The 25370-nt window shown below is 36.7% G+C and overlaps 1 protein-coding gene across 1 annotated transcript in view; it reads left to right on the top strand.

The window, feature by feature from the left end:
- DNAH6 (dynein axonemal heavy chain 6) overlaps positions 1-25370 on the top strand; it is a 242056-nt gene that overhangs the window by 34688 nt on the left and 181998 nt on the right. The window contains exons 6-15 of the mRNA XM_055312464.1: positions 3802-3936; positions 4027-4147; positions 6929-7046; positions 8463-8631; positions 11243-11359; positions 12885-13085; positions 15743-15863; positions 19368-19519; positions 20594-20746; positions 24771-25022. Coding sequence (XP_055168439.1) covers positions 3802-3936; positions 4027-4147; positions 6929-7046; positions 8463-8631; positions 11243-11359; positions 12885-13085; positions 15743-15863; positions 19368-19519; positions 20594-20746; positions 24771-25022 — 1539 coding nt within the window. The remainder of the gene's footprint in view (positions 1-3801; positions 3937-4026; positions 4148-6928; positions 7047-8462; positions 8632-11242; positions 11360-12884; positions 13086-15742; positions 15864-19367; positions 19520-20593; positions 20747-24770; positions 25023-25370) is intronic.

Raw genomic sequence — 25370 nt, 5'->3', positions numbered from 1 at the left:
ATGTGTGTATGATCGATATATAATACAATTAATTTTTATATATGTAGCCTGTTTCCTGAAATCTTGCAGAATTTATTACTGATTCTAATAGTATGGAGCATGTGTGTGTGCATGCATGTACTCCTTAGAATACCTGATGAACAAGAATAAGTCATCTGCAAATAGATATGGTTTTGCAACTCCTTTCCAAATTGGATGATTTAATTTTGTTGACTAAGTTCCCTGGCTAGAACTCTTCTGCTGAATAGAAGTTGTAAAAGCAGACATCCTTGCCTTATTCCTGATCTTAGAAGGAAAGCTTTCAGTTCACCATTAAGCATGATACAATAAGGAAGTTTCTTTCTATTCCTAGTTTGTTGAATGTTTTTATCATGAAGAAATTATGAATCTGTTAAATGCTTTTTCTGCATCTACTGAGATTATCATGCAGTGTTTGCCTTTTATTAGAATAATATGATTTGTTATAATGATTGATCTTTGGATATTAAACCAACTTTGTATCCCTTGGTCATGGTATATAATCCCTTTGTTGTTTGATTTGGTTTGCTAGCATTATGTTAAGGATATTTGCATGTATATTCATAAGGAAGACTGGTCTGTAGTTTTGTGGGTTTTTTCCTTGTGATGTGTTTGTCTGGTTTTGGTGTCAGGGTACTAATGGTTTTAAAGAATGAGTTGGAAAATATTCCTTCTATTTTTTTAAGGAATCTATGAATAATTGATATTAATTTTTCTTTAATGTTTTGTAGAATTCAAGTGTCTTCTAGTCTCCTACATTACCAAGTTTCACTTTTCTCTAGATTTATGTGTGTGCTTAATATTAATTTTTCAATATTATATAATACTGCACATTGCTTTAACCTGCTGGTTTCTAATAGTGTGTAATTTTGTTGCATGTGATACTTTCAGGCAATTTGTTGTTTAGTTTTTACATTCTCAAACACTGTCATTCATTTATTTTAATTTGAATATTACTTTGTAATTAAAATCTTTCCATTTTTAATTTTTAGGCAGCCATTGCTTTGCAAACAGACTACTCTTAATTTCATAGATCTATATAACCATTCCTCTGCTTATGAAGGGAGATACCTTTTACTGTAGCTCTTTCTATACTGGGTCAGAAATATACATGAAAACAGGAGCCCAGATCTTCTGGCTAGGCCATGACCTATACAGCTGCAATGGGCTCTCTAAGTGTCAAATTGTTTAAATCACCCAGATGCTCTGTTGACTGACGTTAGGACAAATTAAAGGTGTGGTGGTGTGGTGAAGGCAAGATTACTAATTCCAAAGGATTCCTATGTTCCAACCAAGGACAATGTGCCTCAACATGGCCCTGATTTTTCTTAGATTTTTACATAAACACAACTCTTTTGCACTTATCTTCCAAAAGCTCTAGTCTCTAAATTTCCCTTTAGGCGTTCTGACCCAGTGACCAACCCCCAGATTAATAACAGTGGTTTTCTACTTCTGAAGGTATTAATACTCATTTCGATGCAACTGGCAGAAACTCAGTTTCAATGAACTTCAGCAACAACAACAACAAACAAAAGCTCATATAATAAGGAAGTTCAAGGGGTAGAAATACCTTTGTGCATGGCTCACTTCAGAAGTTCAAATAATATCTTGTCATCTTTATTTTTTTTTCTTTCTCTTCATCTTTCAGTTCTTTCTCTGTTTTATTCTCACTTGGGCTCTTAACATGAGCACCACCACGTGCAGCTCTAGTTACAGCTAGCTCTTTGAGTGAGAAGAGATTACCTCTTGCTGGAGATGCTGGAGAGTAGACTGATTGGCTCAGCTTGGCCACATCTTCAATCCTGAATCAATCCTTGCACAGCCAGGTGTTCTCTGATAAGCCAGGCCTGGGTATATGTGCCTATCCCTCATTCCTGTGATGGGGAAAGGGATGGGTCAGCCTTATCAAAACCACATGGGTTTCCCAAAAGAAAGAGGGAGCATATCACTAGAAGAATTGGAGGTAAATCTGAGGTAGGTCTGTCCAGAACAGACAAAAATTATAGCTTCTCAGTCTGCATATTGAAATCCACCATCAAAGTGATAAATCTTCCTCCCCTTACAGTCCTGCTAACAACTTAAAATAATACCTAATCCTTAATCCTTCAGTATATACTATTGATTTAGCAGCCTGAGAATGAACTATCTACCCTAAATTTTATCAAACAACAAGGGGATGGAGAACAAACCTGCAGTCTCTCATATCATAGCTGCTCTCACAACTGTCCTGTATGTGGACAGCCAGATGATATTTAAGTTAAGCCAAAGTAATTTTTTAGATTATGTTTTTTTTCTTCCAAAAATTTCCACCATTAAACTCCTCTCACATTTTGGCAAAACATGTTGTCTTGGAAGCCAACAGCCTAGAACTCTGACTTATAATGGTAGCATAGAGAAAGATAACATTAATATTATGTAACAATTTCACAAATAGTTCCACTCATTGTTCCAGCCCACAAATAAATATGTTCCTTTAAAAAAGAATGTATTTATTTATTTATTTATTTGAGAGAGAACGACTGGGAGAAGAGGCAGAGGGAGAGAATTTCAAGCAGATCCCCAATGAGTGTGGAGCCTGGCACAGGACCTCATCCCAGGAACATGAGACCAAACCTGAGCCGAAATCAAGAGTTGGATGCCACTGAGCCACTCAAGTGCCCCATAAATAGGTTCTTAATGGTGACTGATTTTCTTTTTCAGCAACTTGTCACCCCTAAAAATTTAAAGTTAAAAAATTTAACTGTACAACATTTTAAATTCAAAGTGGTCTTTGTCCTATGTCTTAGATCAGTAAATGGGCCCCTCCATTACCACAGTGACTGGACATTGTAAAGTCCTTAAGATAACACAATGAATCTCTTAGTAGCCATTCATCAAAAATAGTGAAATTTAACATATTGCCCAGTTCTCCATTACTTGCCCTCAGAATATTGCTAAAAGACACATATTCAAAGTGAAAAGAAAGGAATTCAAACAAATTAGATCTTATAACTCAATACTTTTATGGATAAGGAAGATGTGGCATATATACATATATACACACACACATATATACATATATATGCATATATATACACACATATATGCATATATATGTATATATGTATAAAGAAGATGTGGCATGTGTGTGTATATATATATATATAAAGAAGATGTCGCATATATATATATAGATATACACAATGGAATATCAGCATCAGAAAGAATGAATACTTACCATTTACATCAACGTGGATGGAACTGCAGGGTATTATGCTGAGAAAAATAAGTTAATCCAAGAAAGACCATTATCATATGGTTTCACTCATATGTGGAATATAAGAAACAGCACAGAGGATCATAGGGGAAAGGAGGGAAAATCAAATGGGAAGTCATCAGAGAGGGAGACAAACCATGAGAGCCTTTTAACTATAGGAATCAAACTGAGGGTTGCTGGAGGGGAGGTGGGTAGGAAGATGGGGTAATTGGGTGATGGGCATTAAGGAGGGCAGGTAATGTGATAAGCACTGGGTGTTATATGCAACTGATGAATTATTGAAAACTATATCTGAAACTAATGATGTACTGTATGTTGGCTAATTGAATTTTTTTTAAAAGAATACTTTTAGAAAAAATTTCAGAAGTGTTCCTGTTTAATGTATGCACTTTGGAGTTGTAGCTACAGTGAACATATAGAGCTGCTTATTTCCCTTAATAGCCATTCTTCCTTTCCAAATATTTTTATTCTTTCAAAATATAGGGATTTTTAAAGCTAAACAATGACAGATTTTTATATTCCTGCAGCATCTGCGACCAGCTCTTCTTAAAATAAATGAATTATGCTATCACTTGAGTTTTATGGGACTTTGTCATATTGAAAAATGTCATACCTACACCCTGCAAGAATTTAAAGTTGCACAAGTCATACGGTTAGAAGAGGTAAGGAGTTTTGTCTATAGTTTTAAGATTTAGCTTTTCTATTGTTGCAACTTTACTATTACTAATACTTGTTCATCAATGTCTATCTAGGTGGTAGAGCGCCTAGAAGAATTTCGAAATGAGGCAAAAGATGTGGTCCGGAAGGCTTGTCGTGTTGCTCTTCGTGCTGCAGGATTCATTCCTGATGACTGTCTACACAAACCTGTTGAGGGTATGCAGGGGAAAATACTGTGAAAGATAAGAAGTCATGGCTTTCTAAAAAAAATAACTCTTTTTTATTCTACTTGTCTTAGGTTTAAATTATGATCCTACTTTTTAGTTCTTCTGAATGTCTGCTTGATACATTATAAATTCAGTACATATTGTAGAGGAGGGGAAAAACAGTAAATATTGCATCTTCCTTCTATTACCACTACTTCTTTTTGGGGGGGGGGGGTTTCCTTGACACTATTTTTATTTTATTTTATTTATTTTTTTTGTAATAATAAATTTACTTTTTATTGGTGTTCAATTTGCCAACATACAGAATAACACCCAGTGCTCATCCCGTCAAGTGCCACCCTAAGTGCCCACCACCCAGTCACCTCCACCCCCCCCCCGCCCTCCTTCCCTTCCACCACCCCTAGTTCATTTCCCAGAGTTAGGAGTCTTCCATGTTCTGTCTCCCTTTCTGATATTTCCTACCCATTTCTTCTCCCTTCCCCTCTATTCCCTTTCACTATTATTTATATTCCCCCAAATGAATGAGACCATATAATGTTTGTCCTTCTCCGATTGACTTATTTCACTCAGCATAATACCCTCCAGGTCCCTCCACGGCGAAGCAAATGGTGGGTATTTGTCATTTCTAATGGCTGAGTAATATTCCATTGTATACATAGACCATATCTTCTTTATCCATTCATCTTTCGATGGACACCGAGGCTCCTTCCACAGTTTGACTATTGTGGACATTGCTGCTAGAAACATCGGGGTGCAGGTGTCCCGGCGTTTCATTGCATCTGCATCTTTGGGGTAAATCCCCAGCAGTGTAATTGCTGGGTCGTAGGGCAGGTCCATTTTTAACTCTTTGAGGAACCTCCACACAGTTTTCCAGAGTGGCTGCACCAGTTCACATTCCCACCAACAGTGCAAGAGGGTTCCCTTTTCTCCGCATCCTCTCCAACATTTGTGGTTTCCTGCCTTGTTAATTTTCCCCATTCTCACTGGTGTGAGGTGGTATTTCATTGTGGTTTTGATTTGTATTTCCCTGATGGCCAGTGATGCAGAGCATTTTCTCATGTGCTTGTTGTCCATGTCTATGTCTTCCTCTGTGAGGTTTCTGTTCATGTCTTTTGCCCATTTCATGATTGGATTGTTTGTTTCTTTGGTGTTGAGTTTAGTAAGTTCTTTATAGATCTTGGAAACTAGCCCTTTATCTGATAGGTCATTTGCAAATATCTTCTCCCATTCTGTAGGTTGTCTTTGAGTTTTGTTGACTGTATCCTTTGCTGTGCAAAAGCTTCTTATCTTGATGAAGTCCCAATAGTTCATTTTTGCTTTTGTTTTTTTTGCTTTCGTGGATGTATCTTGCAAGAAGTTACTGTGGCCAAGTTCAAAAAGGGTGTTGCCTGTGTTCTCCTCTAGGATTTTGATGGAATCTTGTCTCACATTTAGATCTTTCATCCATTTTGAGTTTATCTTTGTGTATGGTGAAAGAGAGTGGTCTAGTTTCATTCTTCTGCATGCATTACCACTACTTCTATATAATATTTTAAGCTGATTACAGAACCTTTATTTCATAATCATTTTATCTTTCTTTTTTTTAAATTTTTTATTAATTTATGATAGTGACACCGAATGAGAGAGAGAGGCAGAGACATAGGCAGAGGGAGAAACAAGCTCCATGCACCGGGAGCCTGACGTGGGACTCGATCCTGGGTCTCCAGGATCGTGCCCTGGGCCAAAGGCAGGCGCTAAACCGCTGCGCCACCCAGGGATCCCTCATAATCATTTTAAAGAGAAATCAGGGCCTCTTTGCTTAAAGGTATATTCAACCTACCAGTACAGAGGAATGTTAATGAACCATCTACAGTCTTTTGTTCAGTTGAAATCCTTTGATGTGGAATTCTTTGCGATAACTGGGCTGTTTTCTAGAGTTTAAAATATCTCATTAACCAAGCATTTTGTTGTTTTTTTAATTTTACTTATCTTTTTTTACATTTTAATGCCAATGTAATTAACCAACGTTATTATACAATATAGGTATACAATATAGTGATCTAACAATTCTAAGCATTACTCAGTCCTCATCATGAGAAGTGTTCTCTTCATCCCCTTTACCTGTTTCCCCCATTCCTCCACTCATCTCTCCCTGTAACTCTGTTTGTTCTCTATAGTTAAGAATGCTTTTTAGTCTCTTTTTTCCCCTTTGTGCATTTATTTTGTTTCTTAAATTCCACATGTGAGTGAAGTCATGATATTTGTCTTTCTTTGACTGATTTATTTCATTTAGCATCGTCAGGGAAATGTAAATCAAAACCACAATGAGATTATCACCTCATACCTTCCAGAATGACTAAAATAAAAAACTCAAGAAACAAGTGTGGGTGAAGATGTGGAGAAAAAGGAACCCTCATGCATTATTGTTGGGAATGCAAACTGGTATAGCCACTGTGCCAAACTGTGTCTGGAGGTTCCTCAAAAAATTAAAAATAGCACTACCCTACAATCTAGTAATTACACTACTGGGTATTTACCCAAAGAATGTGAAAACACCAATATGAAGGGATAAATGCACCCCTATGTTTATTGCAGCATTATTTACAATAACCAAATTATGGAAGCAGCCCAAGCATCTATCGATAGATAAATCAATAAAGAAACTGTGGTGTATGTCTACAATGGAATATTATTCAACCACAAAAAGAGTTTACTTATCCTTTAATCCATATTGAAAGAAATGGAATTTTTATCGAAAAATTCTTGATGTCATATCTTCTATTTTCCTTAGATTATCATAAAATGCAAGACGGTGGAAGTCTCATCAATTTGCCTGCTTATGCAGACTCGGACAAAATGACGTACACTGAGCAAGCCAGCAAAAGGCATCATTGCATGAGGCTAACATGGTAAATGATTATTTTCTTTCTCAAGAAAAATTAGAGCATCCACCTTTCTTGAGTTTCATTAAAAATTAAAGCCTTCAAGGGCAGTTGGGTGGCTCAGTGGATGAGCATCTGCCTTCAGCTCAGGGCATGATTCTGGAGTCCTGGGATCGAGTTCCACATCAAGCTTCTCTCAGGGAGCCTGCTTCTCCATCTGCCTATGTCTCTGCCTCTCTCTGTCCCTCATGAATAAATAAATAAAATCTTTTACCAAAAAAAAAAGTAAAGCCTTCATCACAGGATTCACTAATAGTGTTGAGAGATTTTGGGGTGATATGATAACCTGACTACATGCCCAAAAACGCTCCCATCCCATTGCCACCCAGCAGAGCAGCCACTGGGAGTGGCGAGCTGGTGGAGACTGGAAGACATGCCCAAGGCTGAGTGCTCCTCTTAGACCTTTAAGGCTTTGTTTCCCTCTAGCCCAGCTTGGAGCATGGAGCAGGCTGTGATAAGGAGAAGTCAGGTACATAGAGATTTGTGGGCCTCCTCCAGAGCACCTGGAGAGCCCACTACCTCTATTGGTCACTAAAGAACTACATGTGGCTGCATTGCCCCATAAAATTCCACTCTCTCCCTAAGGTGAGTTTTGCACCTGGGAGATGAGGGTGGAAAGCCTTCCTTCCAGGGCCTCACCTGGATCTTGACATTGTTTCAGAGTTTGGATTTCACACCATTCCAAAACCTCACCATTACAAATAACTTGCAAACAAAATCACCAAACATTATCTGAAAAGTTTTGTATGGCACTATAAAACACTGTTATTGTTAGCAGTGCCAACTCCCTTAGTCCAACTTTGACAGCTGTAAATTCAGTAAATCTTAACTGCGTACTGGTTTATATATGAAATAATATGATAATAATGTCTGTGTCACAACAGAGGTCAATGAAGCAAGAGACCACTGTCCATAGTACAGGTAACAGAGGCCCCTTGACTGTCAGTTGAGTAGAAACATAAAATCTGCATCTCTGAGTGAGCAGTTGCTATCAAACATTTATTCAATAGTGAAGATTTCACACCCGTACCATTAGAATGTGAGTTACAGATGTTGTATATTTTCTGACTTCATTTTTAAAGCATCTTTAAAAAATCTTATGGCCCTTTTGGTTAGATGAGCTGGGTACACTTCCCATACCACCCATATAGCTTGTTAAATTTCCTTTTAAATAGTTAGAACACCCAGCTAAATTGATGCTATATATTTGTGCTTGAAAATGAAGGATGTCCAAGAATAACTCCTATGTACAATAAATCTGTTATACCATAAGTAAAAATTCAAAGACAAATTATGATATTTAAAAATTTGAATATTTGGTTTAGTGTAACTTTCATAGTAGTGAATATAGAAAACTGAAGCTGTATTTTTTTTCTTTTCAAGCTTTATCCGTCTAAATGACTATCTAATTGAGAACACAATGCACGTCCTAACAGTAAATTCTGCTAACTCTCTTTTGAATTATCTTACTGACAAGCTAAAACGAACACCTTCAGCAGATGTCATTCAGAAATGGATTACTGAAGAGAAGCCTGAAGTCATTGAGAAAAAGGTATATTCAAACAAAATTAAGAAAATTCATAGGTCAGCATTTATTGGTGAGTGCTTACTATGTACTATGAATTATGTTATTTTCTGTGTACTTGAAAAGTAGCAGAAATGCTTAGAAGATTTCACAGGATAATCAGATCTTACCATATACACTTGAAATGGCAGAATGAAAATCACCATATCAACAAGTATCTCATAATAGATGAAAGCATCCACTGTTCTAGATGTTGGTGCTTTTAGGAATTGGCTAAAGGCTATTCATGTGTACATAGGACAAATGTTTCTTTTTTTTTTAATTTTTATTTATTTACGTTAGTCACACAGAGAGAGAGAGAGAGAGAGAAGAGGCAGAGACATAGGCAGAGGGAGAAGCAGGCTCCATGCACCGGGAGCCCGACGTGGGATTCGATCCCGGGTCTCCAGGATCGCATCCTGAGCCAAAGGCAGGCGCTAAACCGCTGCGCCACCCAGGGATCCCCAGGACAAATGTTTCTTAAGTGCCTACTACATACCAATCCCTGTGTTGGGTGTGGAGTATATAGTGATGAAAAGCATAGACAGGATTCTTGGGCCCAAGAAGCTTATGGTTTGGGGGTTGTCATGGGCATGAACTGGCAGAGAGAATCAGGAAAGGTGATATAAATGAAAGATAACCAATGGTTTAGAGTTGAGAAGAAGCAAATCATGGAAGCAAAACCTTTGTGCTGTGAGTGGATAACCTCTTGGGAGGATGTTGATGTTAGGACAGCGTAATTTGAGACATTCAAGATGAAGTACTACAACTCTTTGCATTCTAGCATAGCTAAGAGAGAAATCATATCATCCATATCCACATTTCCCAATAAGCTTTGCCCTACTTCCATCCCAGATAATAGCTTCATGCCAAATACCTAAAAACACAGCTAAACCAGTGTGCCTGGTTTCCTCAAGCTTCATACCTGTACTTGTCAACTGCCTCCCCAGGAAATCCAGCTATGACGTTTCAAGACTACATGCTCTTTGCTATAGTCTCTCTTTTCTCCAAAAGTTCAATTTTAGTAGCATACTGCTTTTTATTACTTTCTTCCCTCAGTCTCAATTGATCCCTTTTCTAAATTCTATTACATTTTGAAAGTCACATTTATTTTCTAATTATAAAAGTAATATATGCCAAGTGAAGAAAATTGGAAGAACATAGAAATATACAAAGAAAAAGATCTCTGCTATCCAAAGATAACCGGTTTCCAAGGGGAAGAAAGGTATCATACTTACTGCTTTAACACATGCTTTTCCTACTTAGCAATGTATTGTAAAAAATCTGCCAAGACAATATGTATTTTTCCATATAATATTCTCACAAAGAAATATAACTACTGTACATCTTCTAAATAATTTTCTATTGTTGATGACTTTCTCATATTCCAAATAAATAGACATCTTTGCTTCTTATTACTCCAAATAAGCAAAGAACATCCTTGTACATGAATTTTTCACACATCTCTGATTTCTCCCCCTTAGAAGAAATTCCTAGATGTGGAATTTTTGGGTCAGAAATATGCTTTTGATTCTGATGCATTAACTTCCCAGAAAATTTTGTGTTGATTTACAGTCTTCCTAACAATGTTTGAGAATGAACACATGCACACTAGATATTATCATTCATTTTCATTGAGGTCAGTCTGATGGTTGTAAAGTAGTGCATCACTGCTTTTAATTGTTACATTCCTTTAATTGGCGCTCCAGTGAAAAGAGCATAGGTCTGGTGATCAGAAAGACCTGGGTTTGAGTACTGGTCTGTCACCTAATAACCAGTGTGTCCTGGATGAAATGTCTTACCTTTTCCAGATGTTCTTTTTCTCATGCCATAATAATGATACCTGCTTCATATGGTTGGTGTGGGTATGTGAATACTTAGCACTACTGGCACACAGTAAATATTCAATAAATGTTGTTGCTGAGCAAAATATCTCAAAAATGAGAACAAGGAAAAGATTGATCACTTGTATATTCCTTTTAAGATATGTCAAATTATGCCCTTTACCCATTTTTCTATGTAAGTACATTTCTATTTTAGTATATATTTATGTATTAATTATTGTATTATTAGTATACTTTCTGTTGAATATATCAAGTATTTTCTATTTAAATATTACCAATCTTCTATGCTCTATATACACCATTGATATATTTTTCCAGCTTGTTGTTTGCCTTTCCATTTTTTTTTTATTTATGATAGTCACAGAGAGAGAGAGAGAGAGAGAGGCAGAGACACAGGCAGAGGGAGAAGCAGGCTCCATGCACCGGGAGCCTGATGTGGGATTCGATCCCGGGTCTCCAGGATCGCGCCCTGGGCCAAAGGCAGGCGCCAAACCGCTGCGCCACCCAGGGATCCCGCCTTTCCATTTTGTTAATGGTTTTTTTAATAAGGGGAGAAGTTTTACACTACTGTGTAATCCTTCAATGTTTGCCTTCAGTTTTTAATTTCTATGGTAATATTCATTGAAAGACAAGCCAACATTATGAAATCAATTAATTGTATAAGCTTCAGTTTACATGCCTCTTGTATCCAGACATATTTTATCTTATACTTTGAAGCTTACATCTTTATAACACCAAAAATGTGCTCATTTCAGGGGGCCACTGCAGGGGAAAAACAGGAAGAAGATGAGTCTCTCATCCCCATGTTTCTCACAGAACTGATTTTGACAGTCCAATCATTACTCTTCAAGCCTTCTTTGGAAGACTTTCTGGTGTGTGTTTCTCCATATAGCATCCACCTATAAGTACCTTTTTGGGAAATGAAGCAACTGTTTTACTGTAAAGTGATTGGCAGGATTGCTGTTGTCACTCCTCCAAAATGATCAGAAGGAAAAGAGAAAGTACTGTTCTATGCACAGCATTATGTCTACATAAAAACTATCTAAAAGTTTAGCACATTTTCTTTAACTTGAGACAGACTAGGAGCTTGGTAAGGTACACCATTAAGAGAACATATGCTATACAAAATTTAGAATCGACTATAATAAGTATAGTTTTTGAAATCTTTTTGGTATGCCACATCCATGAAAATATTTTAATTATCTATTGCTATGTAACAAATTACCACAAATATGGCAGCTTAAAACCACAACCATGTGTTATCTCACAGTTTCTGTAGGTCAGAAGTCTGGGAACTGCTTAGTTCATCTTCTGCTTCAAAGTTTCTCCAGGCTGCCATTCAGGTATTGGCTATGATGAGGTCTCTTTAGAGGCTTGACTAGAAAAGGATCTGCTTCTAAGATTCCTCAAGTTGTTGTATAGGTAGAGGTATAGGACTGAAGTTCCTGTTTTCTTGAGAGATGTCATCAGGGGACCACCCTTAGATACTAGAAACCACCTATAGTTCTTTACCGTGTGGCCAACTCTGTAAGTAGTTTACAATATAGATATTTGCTTCTTTAAGACCAGTTCGAAAATCTCCTTTGAGAAGGGCCCAATCCCTCTTTTAAGGGTTTTCACTTGATTCAGTCAGGTATACCTAGGATATACCTTTTTTTTATTAACTCAGTCAGTTGATTTGGGACCTTAATTATATCTGCAAAATTCCTTTAACTTTCTGTATAATGTAACCTAATCACAGGAGTGGCATCCCATCATATTCAGAGGCCCTCCTTCCCTCCATAGTCAAGAAGAAGGGATTATACAGGGCTTGTACACCGGAGGGAGGGAATCTTGGGGGCCATTTTAGAATTCTGCCCTCTTCATTTGTGTACATGTATAGATTAATAAACCAGTCAGAGTCTATATTTCCTGGTATACATGGCACAAAAGCACTAGTAATCAGAATCTCTAGATACTAATCTTGTCTTTACAGTTAATGGGCTATATGACCTTGGGGAAACCACTTACCACTCTAGAGTTCAATTTATACATCTGTAAGGTGCATCTGTAAAATGAGAAAGCAGATGAGTTTTAAGGTTTCTTCCAATTCCAGTAGTCTATGATTCTGTAATTTATCCAGATAGGTTGTTTTAAGATATTTATAAGGACAAGTGAACTGCTGAGTTCCCTATGGTTGAGGCCTCACTCAGAAGCTCCCATACAGAGGCACTGGGCTCTTAGGTCCCTTATTGGTCAGAAGACACATGTCCTTCACATGATTTGTGTAAACTCAGAATCAACACAGTATTTGTCATGGTTGAATGAGTTATTTATTTTAGCATTTCAAAAAATTCAAAATTATTCATAAATATAACCATACATCTTTATATTTATGTTTGTTTTTCTGTTTAACAGGATGGTATTTCAGGTGCAATTAATCATTTTCAAAACACTGTGCTATCAGTTCCTAATCTTGTACCTGATACATATTTTGATGCTTTTACCAGACCTTACATTAACAACAAACTTGAAGAAAAAACTTGTGGATCTGGTCCAAGCCTATCAGCAGTATTTGATGATGATAAGAATTTTCACATAATTACCCTTCAAATAAAGGTACATTTATTTTTGTACAACCATTTTATAATATTCTCAGTTTTTAAGAAATTGAGTAATAAACTTTCTTCCTTTCTTATATTTAAACTGAATGCTACTTAATTTCTAAATGATAAAGTGATATCTTTTTAAAGCCCTAGTAGATCAGAGCACTGACTACAGGAAAGGATTTAGAAGTACAGGTCATCTGAGATTGCATCACTCTCTCACTCCCCAGGGGAGAAGATAAGGTTAAGAAGAAAGAAGAAGCATTATTTAAATGTGGGATAAATAAATAAAGAAATAAATAAAGAAATAAATAAAAAATAAATGTGGGATAGTGTAGGAGAAATGAAACAATTGGTGAAAACTAAGGTCCTGTAAGACAAAAGAGAACCAAAAAACCCAAAGTACACCCAACTTTTTCCCTACTGCCAAAAATTTAAATAAAATAATCTGCACATTGCTACACTGATGGAATGGAATACCCTTGAATTATAAATCACTTCAAATCCACAAGCTGAAGAAATGAAGATATATTAAATTCATGCAAAACTACTATAAGGAGAAAACAGAAAGTGAAGATTAAAAGACCTGATGAATACTCTTTCCTTTCTCTCCCAAACAACCTTCAAACAGAAGCTATACTACCAACTAAAGTAAATATCCTCAAATAAGCATTTGAATATATATAAAATTACATTGAATCAACAATTGAAAATTAAAGATAGAAATGGAAAATAAAAAGACAAAATCATCTCAGAAATGAAGATAAAATTACATGGTGACCAAGGGAGAATAAACTCAAGTAAAAATTTAATACTTACCAGGAATGCGTGGGTGGCTCAGGAGTTGAGCATCTGCCTTTGGCTCAGGGTGTGATCCTGGGATCCTGGGATCAAGTCCTGCATTGGGATCCCTGAAAGGAGCCTGCTTCTCCCTCTGCTTATGTCTCTGTTTCTCTCTGTGTGTCTCTCATGAATAAAATAAATAAAATCTTCCAAAAAATTTAATAATTATCATAGGAGAATGATAGGAAAAATGAGAATAGAAAAAAGACAGAAAAACAGCCAAGAGAATGAAAATAAGCTAGAAATACAAGTAGAAGGGTCAGAGAGAAAATAATTGGAATAGGAGACAAGCAAAGAAGAAATAATATACATTTAATTGGAGTCTATGAAGGGGAAAAACAAAACAGGGTGGAAGAAACATTTATAAGTATAGTCCAAGAAAAAAAAACTGAATGTATATATTGAAAGGGCCTACAGAGTACCTTGGGAAATTGACCCAGGACAATCAAGTCCTCTTAAAACTATTAGCTTTTGGTTTGGTTTTGTTTTAAAGATTTTATTTAAAAAAAAAAGATTTTATTTATTTATTCATCACACACACACACACACACACACACACACAGAGGCAGAGACATAGGCAGGGAGAAGCAGGCTCTTCGCAGGAAGCCCAATGCGGGACTTGATTCCAGGACTCCAGGATCATGCCCTTAGCCAAAGGCAGACGCTCAACCGCTGAGCTGCCCAGGCGTCCCAAAACTATTAGTTTTTAAAGCTAAAGAAAAATTCTTCCAGGTCTCAAAGCACAAAGATCAAATACGTTACAAAGTAAGAGAATTAGACCAGCGTGAGGCCTCTCTAAAACAATGTAGAAAGCAAGACAGTAATGAAATAGCATTTCTTAATGAAACTGAAGGGAAGAAAGGGTGAATCAAGAATTTTTATCTATTCAGGATAGTCTTTCAAGTATCAAGGCCATAGAAGGATCTCCCAGGGACAAATTGACCACTGAAGTAAATGCTGATTATAAAAGTATCATAAACTCTTGAATAAAATAAAAGCATATTTGTCCATATTGTGAATGAAGGAATGACTTGAATGAGAAGGGAAAGCTTTCCCTTACAACAGAATGTCAACTAATAAATGTAGAAGGAAAATGTAAAGAAAAATCACCCCGTTGGCTATCCTAGAAACAGTCAAGAATCTCCAATGCATCTTAAAATGAGAATTTAAAAGTTATAATGAAAAACAGGACTTTTGTCTCAAAGCATGTCTACATAAGATATTTATTGATTTCAAAAGGAAAAATAATAAGTTTGCAGTGATGAAGCCTGATAGACACCAAATTAACCAATATGTTAACATCACTGGTAATGAGACAAATTGATGTTATGTGCCTCCTGCCATGGTGCACTGAGAACATACATCATTTCTGTGGTTTTACTATAAAAAATATTTAACTAAATCTAAGCACTAGAGGGTGTAAAACACATAGATATTATATGTATATCTATGTGTTTTACACATATGGACACACACACACACACACACACACAAGTGAGATACTCCAAAACTATAAAAGTCATGAAGGACAAAGATTGAGAAATTGTTTAAGATTTTTAAAAATATAAATATGCTTCCTTTTAATCATAAGGAATAGTTCTTCAAGAGTCATATTTGAAGATGTGTTTTTTTTTTAAATTTCATAAGAGAATCCATTAACTGCTCTTTGACATTAAGGATGGTATCTTCCCTCACCAATGTATCCTTTGGTTAAAGCATTAGTGTTGGACACAGAAAAGGCATTCATGTTTGTTGTTTAATCATATTGAATTGAATTCTGCTCAGAAAAAATATAGCTTTATTTGTCTGTTTATTTATAATATTTAGGAAACCATACAGGCAGCATTTGAATCTGCCCAATTATATGTAGCTACATTTGAAAGGTTCCAGATATTCTTCAAGGAAAATGAAAGTCTTGATTTACAAGCTCTTAAACTTGAAGAACCTGGTAAGTTTTCCATTTGTCCTTACTAATTATTTTGGAAACAAATATTGAGGTTTATAGTATTCTAGGTTTCTGTTTTTTGGTATGTAATGAAAGAAATGGTGACCCAAAAGAGTTGGCCTGGTGAAAGGCAAAAGTTTATTCATTTCTGGGTTGTATTCTGTAGAACTACTCGCTACATCCTTATCGTTGCTGTGGTTTTGATCTTCTTAAATTTCCTAAAGTTAGTTTTATGGCCTATCATATGATTTATCCTGGAGAATGTCACATGCATACTTGAGAAGAATGTACATTCTGCTATTGAATGGAATTTCTATATATGTCTGTTAAATCTGTTTATTCTAAAGTGTTATTCAATTCTATTTTATCTTGTTGATTTTCTGTCTGGATTATCTATCTACTGCTGATAGTGGGGTATTAAAGTCCTCTATTATTATTGTATTCCTGTCTATTTCTCTCTTAAGATCTGTTAATATTTGCTTAATACATTTCAGTGGTCAGATATTGGGAGCATATGTACTTAATGATTGTTATATCTTCTTGATCTATTGACCCCTTTATCATTACATAATGGTCTTTGTTTCTCACTATGATTTTTGGCTTGAAGTCTATTTTGCCTGATATAAGAATGGGTACATCCACTTTCTTTTGGTTACTACTTGCTTGTATCATTTTCCATCTCTTCAGTTTGAGTTTATGTTTCTGGACCTGAGATGAGTCTTATGAAGGCAGCATATAGTTGGGTCTTGTGTTTTAACCCAGCCAGCCACTCTGTGACTTTTGATGGGTGAGTTCAATCCATTTACATTTAGGATGATCACTGATATATGAAGACTTACTACTGCCACTTTTTTTTGTTGTTTTCTTGTTTTATATCTCTCTTTTCTCTCTCTCTCTCTCTCTCTCTCTCTCTCTCTCTCTCTAACTTTGTATTTCTATTTACCTTTTTAGGTTAGTGGTTTTCTATGATGATTTGATCAGTTTCTCCTTGTGCATGTGTGCTCTAGATTTTTGTTTCATGGTTATTGTAAGGTTTGTATAAAATGTTTAATAGATGGGATCCCTGGGTGGCGCAGCGGTTTGGTGCTTGCCTTTGGCCCAGGGCGCAATCCTGGAGACCTGGGATCGAATCCCACATCAGGCTCCCAGTGCATGGAGCCTGCTTCTCCCTCTGCCTGTGTCTCTGCCTCTCTCTCTCTCTGTGACTATCATAAATAAATAAAAATTTTAAAAAAATAAAGAAAATATTAAAATGTCTAATAGATAAAATAGTCCTTTTTCTGCTGATAGTAGTTTATCTTCATTTGCCTATATAGATTCTTTTATTTTCCTCCATTTGTGTAGCCACAAATGATCCCTTTTTATGCTGTGAGTTTGTTACCAAATTATAGTAGCTATAGTTATTTTTAATGCTTTTTTCCTTTAATCTTTATGTTATAATTGTTAGCACCCTTTTCTAAAATAGAGTTACAATTTTGTGATTCTATTTATCACCTTACTCAAAGTTTTGTATATTTTTATCTTTTCATTTCAGGTAGAAAAGCTCCTCTCAACATTTGTTATAAAAGAGGTCTAATGGTGATGAACTCCCTTAACTTTTGTTTGTCTGGGAGTCTTTATTTCTCCTTTATATCTGAGGGATGACTTTGCTAGATAGAGTACTCTTGGCTAGCAATTTTTATCTTTCAATACTTTGAACACATCATTCTGTTCTCTCCCAGCTATAGAGATTCTGCTGAGAAATCTGTACATAGTCTAATGGATGTTCTTTTGTAGGTTACTTTCTTTGGCTGCTTTTAAGATTCTTTCTTTATCATTGACTTTTTACAGCTTCATATTAATGTGTCTCAGAGAGATCTGTTTGTATTGAGATAGTAAGATGATATATGGACTTGTATGTCTAGCTCTTTCCCAGGTTTGAGAAGTTCACAGATATTATTTCTTTAAATAATCTTTCTACCTCCTTCTTCTCTTCTTCTGGTGTACCCATTATTCATGTGTTGGCTCTCCAAATGGAGTCTAATAGTACTCTAATAGTACTTCCTTCACTTTTTAAAAATCTTAGGATTTTAGGAGGAGTTATCTCTCCTTTTCCATATGAATCATTTCTAGATCTACTCTATTTCTAGTGCTTGGTCCACTATTCTGAAGGATAGTTACATGATACCATGAAAAAAGACTCTGTTCAAATAAGCTTAGAAAATACTAGACCAAAAAAAACATTATACAGGTTTCCTTACCAGAGGACTTCTCAGATGATTTGATATCCTCATTTTGTTAGTTCTTAAAAATACATAGATCTAAACTTTCTGAAGTGAGTAAGATAGATAATTGTTGACCCTTTTTGTATTATGAGGAAACTGAAGCTCAGAAAGATTAAGTGACTTGCTGAAAGTCAAAAATGGGTTAAAGACTTGAGCTTAGGTTTTCTAACACTTTGTTCTTTTATACTATGTCAAACTCCCCCTTATATTCAGGAAAGGAGATGACATAAAGACAAGCATCAACAGTCTTTTCTTTTGGGGATGGTGGAGGAGGGCTATAGGGAGAGAACAGGGAGCAGTAAGGAAATCAATCTGTGGAGGAAGTACTTGAAATAAAGTTAGCTAAGTTTGTTTTTTAAAGATTTACTTATTTACTTTAGAGGGAAGGAGAGCAAAGGGTGAGAGAGAGAGAGAGAGAATCTCAAGCAGACTCCATGCTAAGTGCAGAACCCAATGTGGGGCTTGATCTCATGACCCTGAGATCATGACCTGAGCTGAAATCAAGATTCAGATGCTTAACCAACTGAGCTGCCCAAATGCCCCAAAGTTAGCTAAATTTTTACAGGCCCAGAGGGTATAGGATTTTAAAAAGTAGTTTAGTATTGTATGTGTATTAGAGCTGTTTTTGACCAACAGTATGATACAAATGTATTCAAAGGTAATCAGGCTTCTACTGGTTCCAGGTAGGTTGGAAAAGGGAAAAAATTAAAATAAAAGATTATCAAAATGCAATGGCTGCATATGGCACATGCAGGTCGACAAAGGCCTCAGCTATGATGTGGGAGCAGGGCTGGCAGAGAGGTGGTGGAAAGACGAATGGAGATGACTTCAGCTATGCTTGATCTTCTGTGTTTTAAACTTTTGTTATTAATATATTCAAAATGTGTTATATGGAGGTGTCGTGCAGAAGAACCCTTTCATTAAGCTGAACTTCAACTTCATTCTAAAATTCAGTCCAATCCAGACTAGATCCTCTAATACAATTACAAATTATTTTCATCTGCCTTCTCTTAGTAGGAGCCAGAAAATATGTTTACATTATTGAATATTATTTTCTTTAATACAAGAATAAAATACAAAGCACTATGAATTAACATTTTGAAGTTATTCAAGGTATTCTACATTAGGAAAATAGCATTGTAAATATATCTGTAAATTTATTAATACAATAATTTTTAATATATTTCAACATGATCCTTTAAAATTTAATATATTTTCTGTTCTATATGATTATTTTTTGTAGATGTCGAGTTTTTTAGAGAACAACTGGAAAAATATCACAGACAGCACAAAGATGCAGTAGCTCTGAGACCTACCAGAAATGTAGGATTGCTGCTCATTGATACAAAGCTACTAAAGGAAAAATTGATTCCATCACCTTTGCGATGCTTGGAGGTAACTATGAACTAGGAAAAAAATCTTAATTATAGTCTCTATAATTATTTTATAATTTTTGTACTGCAGATACGCTCTTTATTTTGTAGTAGTGCAAGTGTTTAAAATTAACATAACCTACTGGGTAGCCTTAATTTCTAAGAAAAGTCCCATATTCTTTCTGTCCCAAACATAATCAGCCTTCAGTTGTGGGAAGGGTGGGGACTTGCAGGCTTCAGACTAGTCTCTTATTCCTATTCCATTTTGCTTTGTTGGAACATTTCAAGGCTTCCTGCAAAAGAGACACCACTATAGCAACACAGTGTTCTTTTTTTTTATTTTTTTAATTTTTTTTTATTCATGATAGGCACACAGTGAGAGAGAGAGAGAGAGAGAGAGAGAGAGAGAGAGAGAGAGGCAGAGACACAGGCAGAGGGAGAAGCAGGCTCCATGCACCGGGAGCCCGATGTGGGATTCGATCCCGGGTCTCCAGGATCGCGCCCTGGGCCAAAGGCAGGCACCAAACCGCTGCGCCACCCAGGGATCCCGCAACACAGTGTTCTAGTGGGAATACTAGTTGATTTAGGACACTGAGATCAAGTTTAGGACATTATTTCCTGCTCTGAAACTGTCTCTAAAGATCTGATTACATTTTGGTGAGTGGTAGAGCTGAGGAAATTTGTCTTGATCCTGCAATAACTTTCATGTCTTCCTTTGGACCTAGAGTATACCTATAATATTCTAATACCCCTAGTGAGGCAATGCTATAAAGCAGGGATTGGCAAACTACAGCCCTACAGAGTGAGTCTGCCACCTGTTTTGTACTTACAACCATGACAATTTGCTTTTGTATTACCTATGGTTGCTTTCTCACTCCAAGGGCAGAGTTGAGTAGTTGTGACAGAGACCATGTCCTGCAAATCAAAAATATTTACTATCTGGTCCTTACAGAAAACCTCTGCTGACCTCTAATGTAGATGACAGAAGACAGAGCCAATATTGCTGATTTAGCAATCAACTAGAATTTATTTGGAATATTTAATAAAATGAAAATATTTAAATAGTTATTATTCACATTTTCTTTTTCTTTCCTAGGTGCTAAATTATATGCTTCCTCGTCAAAGCAAGAAAAAAGTGGATGCCATTATCTCTGAGGCACAAGATGCAGAGTATAAACTTGAATTTGTTCCAACTACCACCATAGAATATGTTAACAGCTTAGTATTTCTTGATGAAATTCAGGAAAGGGTGAGTTGATTTTCATATAATTCAGTATTCCTGACTTTGTGGTAGATACGGAAGACAAATAAAGAGAAATTGAGGGACTGAAGGTCAATAAACAGTTGTTAAAATATTAGAAACACTTTCAGACAGTGTAAGTGAATGTCCTGTATCACAGCAATAACAGGAGCTAACATTGATGAAACTCTTACTACTAGTCAGGAATTGTACTAAAATTTTTATATATGTTACATTTTTAGTCCTTACAAAAACTTAAGCATAGATAGTTTTTATTCTCATTCTGCAGATGAGGAAACAGGGACTGTAAAAGATTATGTTGCCCAAGATCATAAAACTTGTGGTAGATCATAAAACTTGTGGAATTTAAATTTCTGTCTCTAACTGCAAAACCAATGCTCTCAATCACAATTTATTGCAGTTCTTTTTTTTTCTTTTAAAGATTTATTATTTATTTATTTATTTATTTATTTATTTATTTATTTATTTATGATAGACATAGAGAGAGAGAGAGAGAGAGGCAGAGACACAGGAGGAGGGAGAAGCAGGCTCCATGCTGGGAGCCCGACGCGGGACTCAATCCCAGGACTCCAGGATCACACCCTGGGCCAAAGGCAGGCGCCAAACCACTGAGGCACCTAGGATCCCCTTTATTGCAGTTCTTATTTGTGATCAGTGATCATGGAATTGTAATGGAAGTCTTGACCCTTAACCCATATCTGCATAATAGATAGGATCCTCACCATTAGGAAAAGAAACCCATATCAACTAGCTTAAATATAGTGGAGGCAGTTGGGAGAGAACAGTAGACATGGAGACTCAAGTGACACAGGTGATAGGGTCAATACTCATGCTCTCTCTCTCTCTCTCTCTCTCTCTCTCTCTCTCTCTGATACACACACACATACTCTTTTGTCTCCCTTATTTCTTTCTCTTAGAAACTTTGTTTCCTCCCCTCAGTGTCTTCCCTGTGGCAGGCAACCTAGCATTTAATTTCAATTGTCAATTTTTCATAAGCTTTATTCATACTAATTGGCACTTGAAATAGAGGTAAGTTATTTTCTTAAATAACTGGAAACTGAAGATATATCACAAATAAAAATACAAACTGAGTAAAATAAGTCATTAACCACTGGGTAGTCTGTTCTATAGTATTAACAGAATTTACAGTAAAGACTATTTCATGTGCCTATAAAAGCAACCATTTTTGACATTTATTTTTTTATTGAAGCAGAGTTAACACACAATGTTACGTTAGTTTCTGATGTATAACCTAGTGATTCACTAACTTAAATGTAACAATCTGGTTTCTCATTTCAAGAAATGGCACCTTCACTAAAGGGCAGATGATTGTGGTTTTCCCTCAGGTTTCTGTATACATTATCCCAGGAGTCTAGAGATGCCAAGTGTCTATTATTATGTGTAATCATTAAGGCACTTTGGACAAATAACTAAAGCTCACTTGAGCTAGCTTAGGCCAAATAGGTACCTTATTTAAGGATTCGGTATTATTTCAAGGAACCCCACCCCTTCATCAAAAAGGTAAGTAGGCTTAGGAACTTACCAGAGCCAGGAATGACAAGGCTGTGGGAAACCCAGGTAGTTTTTCCTCTCCATCATCCTTTCTGCATCTCCCTGAAGATCTATTCTACTCCTCCCTCTAAAGACAGTCTGCTTCTGCTGCTTCATTCCACAGCAGCAAATATGACCAGCAGCAGCTCTCAAGTTACATGCTGCAAGCTAGCCAACCACCAAGAGAAAGATGCTGTCTCTCCCAATATTAATTCTAAATGTCTCATGAATGCATTCAGCCTCTCTACCCCATGCTGTTATATAAACTGTGACAGGAAGGTAGGATCACGTTGCAGAGAGTAGATTGCACTTACCCTATAGTTGCATAACAGGAGAGTTGATTGCTTTGCAGAAGACCCAGAGTGTATCCCATCTCCATGAGGTTGTCTGTGCATTTCTGAGTGTTGTGCTGTGGAAGCAGTTTCCCTTAGGGGGGAGATGTTCTCCACACATGAACAGCTTTTCTTTGGAACCTCATCTCTTCATTCAGAAAATGTAGTGAACCCCCACTTGCAGGATGCAAGGGTTACAATAATGAGTAAACCTGCCTGCAAAGAGCTCAGGGTCCATAATGAAAGCAGACAACTATTATCTAATATATATATAGGTATAAGATACTATGGTAGGACTGCAGGATGGGGGGAGGTTGTGGTCATTCTTGGCTATGAATTACAGAAAGCTCTGTGGAAGATGGGGTATTCAAGCTATGTCCTAAAATATATCTATTCAGGTAGGATTCCAAGGAGAGGGGAATCTGTGTGCAAATGCCTGAGGCAGAATGACAAGAGTAGGGTATGGCAGTTGGCATGCTGTGGAGAAATGGTGTTTGGCAGATAGAGCTAATGAACTGTGGCTAGAGCAGTATTTTCAAGGATATGAGAGAAGGAATGAATTCTAGTAAGTTAAGTTAGTAGAACTGAAAGGACTAAGCGGGCAACTGAATTTGGGAACAAGAGAAGTCTAAGATTACTCTTGGATCTCTTTCTGTAGTGAGCAGGGTGACAGTGGTATCATTAACCAGTAGAAGTGGGCCAGGCCATGCAATCATTGTCCAACCAGGCCAATTTTGAGAGTGACAGAGGCACTATTAATCACTGTGTCAGGATAATAAATGTAAACCAAGATTCCCTCAGAGAAACATGGACCTAGGCTCACTCCAAGTACAGGAAACAGGAAAATGAACAGATCTTCATGTACAGATACTTAGTTCTATTTATTACTTGTTGAAGATGTTAAGATATTCAACTTTGGGTTGAAAGGAACAAAACTCACATAGTTAGCTTAGAAAGATGAGGTTTATTCTAGTGTTGCAGGGTTATCTTCTGGAATCCAAAGGCATGCATAGAGTCTAGACTTTAAAGAGGACAGAATCTAGGGATTAGAGCATCGTAGTTTTTAAAAAAGGAGGGGAAACTATTTTTCCATCTCTCATCTCTGCTCCTCTCTAGAACACTGGTTCTGAAAGGGTGGGCCTGGACTGGCAACATCCGTATCACCAGGGGACTCCAGAAATGTATATTCTTGGGCTCCACCCCAGATCTTCTGAATCAGAAACTCCAGGGAGGGGCTCAAGGGGCTCAACAATCTGTGTTTTCACAAGTTTTCCGAGGTGATTGTAGTTTCAAAGCTAAAGATTGAGAATCATTTCTCTAAAAGCTTCTCTGCAGTTCTCTTCTTATGTCAAGGATGTGCTTTGTTTCCACATGGAAGGAAATGGCCTCTGCCAATACCTAAGCCTAACTCTTCCCATATTCAGAGAGAAAGCAGACTGAGCCAGATTCCTCAGGTCCCAATTTTGCGCTGTTGGTTCAGCTTGTGACCAGGGGTTTGGGTCAAGTTGTGTGAACATGGCTGTTCCCTCTACAGCCATGTGGCAGAGTGAAAGGAGATTTCCCCCAAAACTAGAGAATCTCTCCCCAGAAAATTAGGAAGGGCACTGTCCACTGAAAGTAGGACATCAAAATGAAGATGTTCAATAGTCAGTTGAAGATAGTAAAAATATAGTAGGGAACATGCAGCCAGAACCATGACCTGTGCATACCTCAGGGGCGGCTCTGGGACAACCCCTGCTCAGTACACATGCCTAGAAGGTCGGATATTGCAACTGAGCATCCTCACTGTACACGTTGTCTCTGAAAACCAAATATTGGCACTGTTTGATGCTACTAGAGAACAAAAGAGAGAGAAGAGAATAATAAACATTTACCAGAGTACTGACTGTGCTCAGCTCTGAACAACTTACCTCCTGGGCCTGATTACCTGCACTATAGCAACAAATATCTTTATCAAATATCTATAGCAAGCTTCAGTCAATATGATCCTACTGTTAAGCTCACTCATCTTGTGCTGGTTATGAATGTGTGATGTTCACTGTGCACAGCAGCTGTCTCCTATTAGATAAAACTGAGGGGGAATAATAGGACTCTTGATATATTAACAAGCAACCAATGTTTCTATTTAGATTGAAAGCCTTGAAGATGAAGGGAATATAGTGATTCAAATGTACAAGCTCATTGAACAGTATCAAGTTCCCACACCTCCTGAAGACTTTGCTGTTTTTGCTACTATGAAGCCATCCATTGTTGCCGTTCGGAATGCCATTGATAAATCTGTGGGTGACAGAGAAACAAGGATTAAGCAGTTTTCTCAGCATTTGGGTAGAGATCTTGAAGACCTAACCAATGAAGTGAATGAAGTAAAGCTATTAGCACAGGTAAGCTAAGACAAGATTTTAAAAAAATAATCTGTGTAAAAATGAACTATTATATTTTAATTAAGCTATTTCTGGATCATAGTTCATTTTAATCTGATTTAACTTCTATTTTTGTGGTTTCATTCTAATCAATTAACAGTGTCTTTGAGCTGCTATTTAAAACTGAACATTTTTCTGAACCCCTAAGTATTTGTGCTTATATCATATCTAGCCACTTATTCTTTATCTTCTCTCTTCCTACTTCTCAGAAATCAAAGGGCTTCCTATTTTCATGAATGTAAATGGGAATTTCTCTTATATCATGTCCTCTTCCTTCTCTTCCCTATTACATGCACCTCTCCTTGCCTG

This window comes from Nyctereutes procyonoides, unplaced genomic scaffold (assembly GCF_905146905.1).
Source record: "Nyctereutes procyonoides isolate TBG_1078 unplaced genomic scaffold, NYPRO_anot_genome, whole genome shotgun sequence".
NCBI lineage: Eukaryota > Metazoa > Chordata > Mammalia > Carnivora > Canidae > Nyctereutes > Nyctereutes procyonoides.
This window is presented reverse-complemented; position numbering and strand designations above follow the sequence as displayed.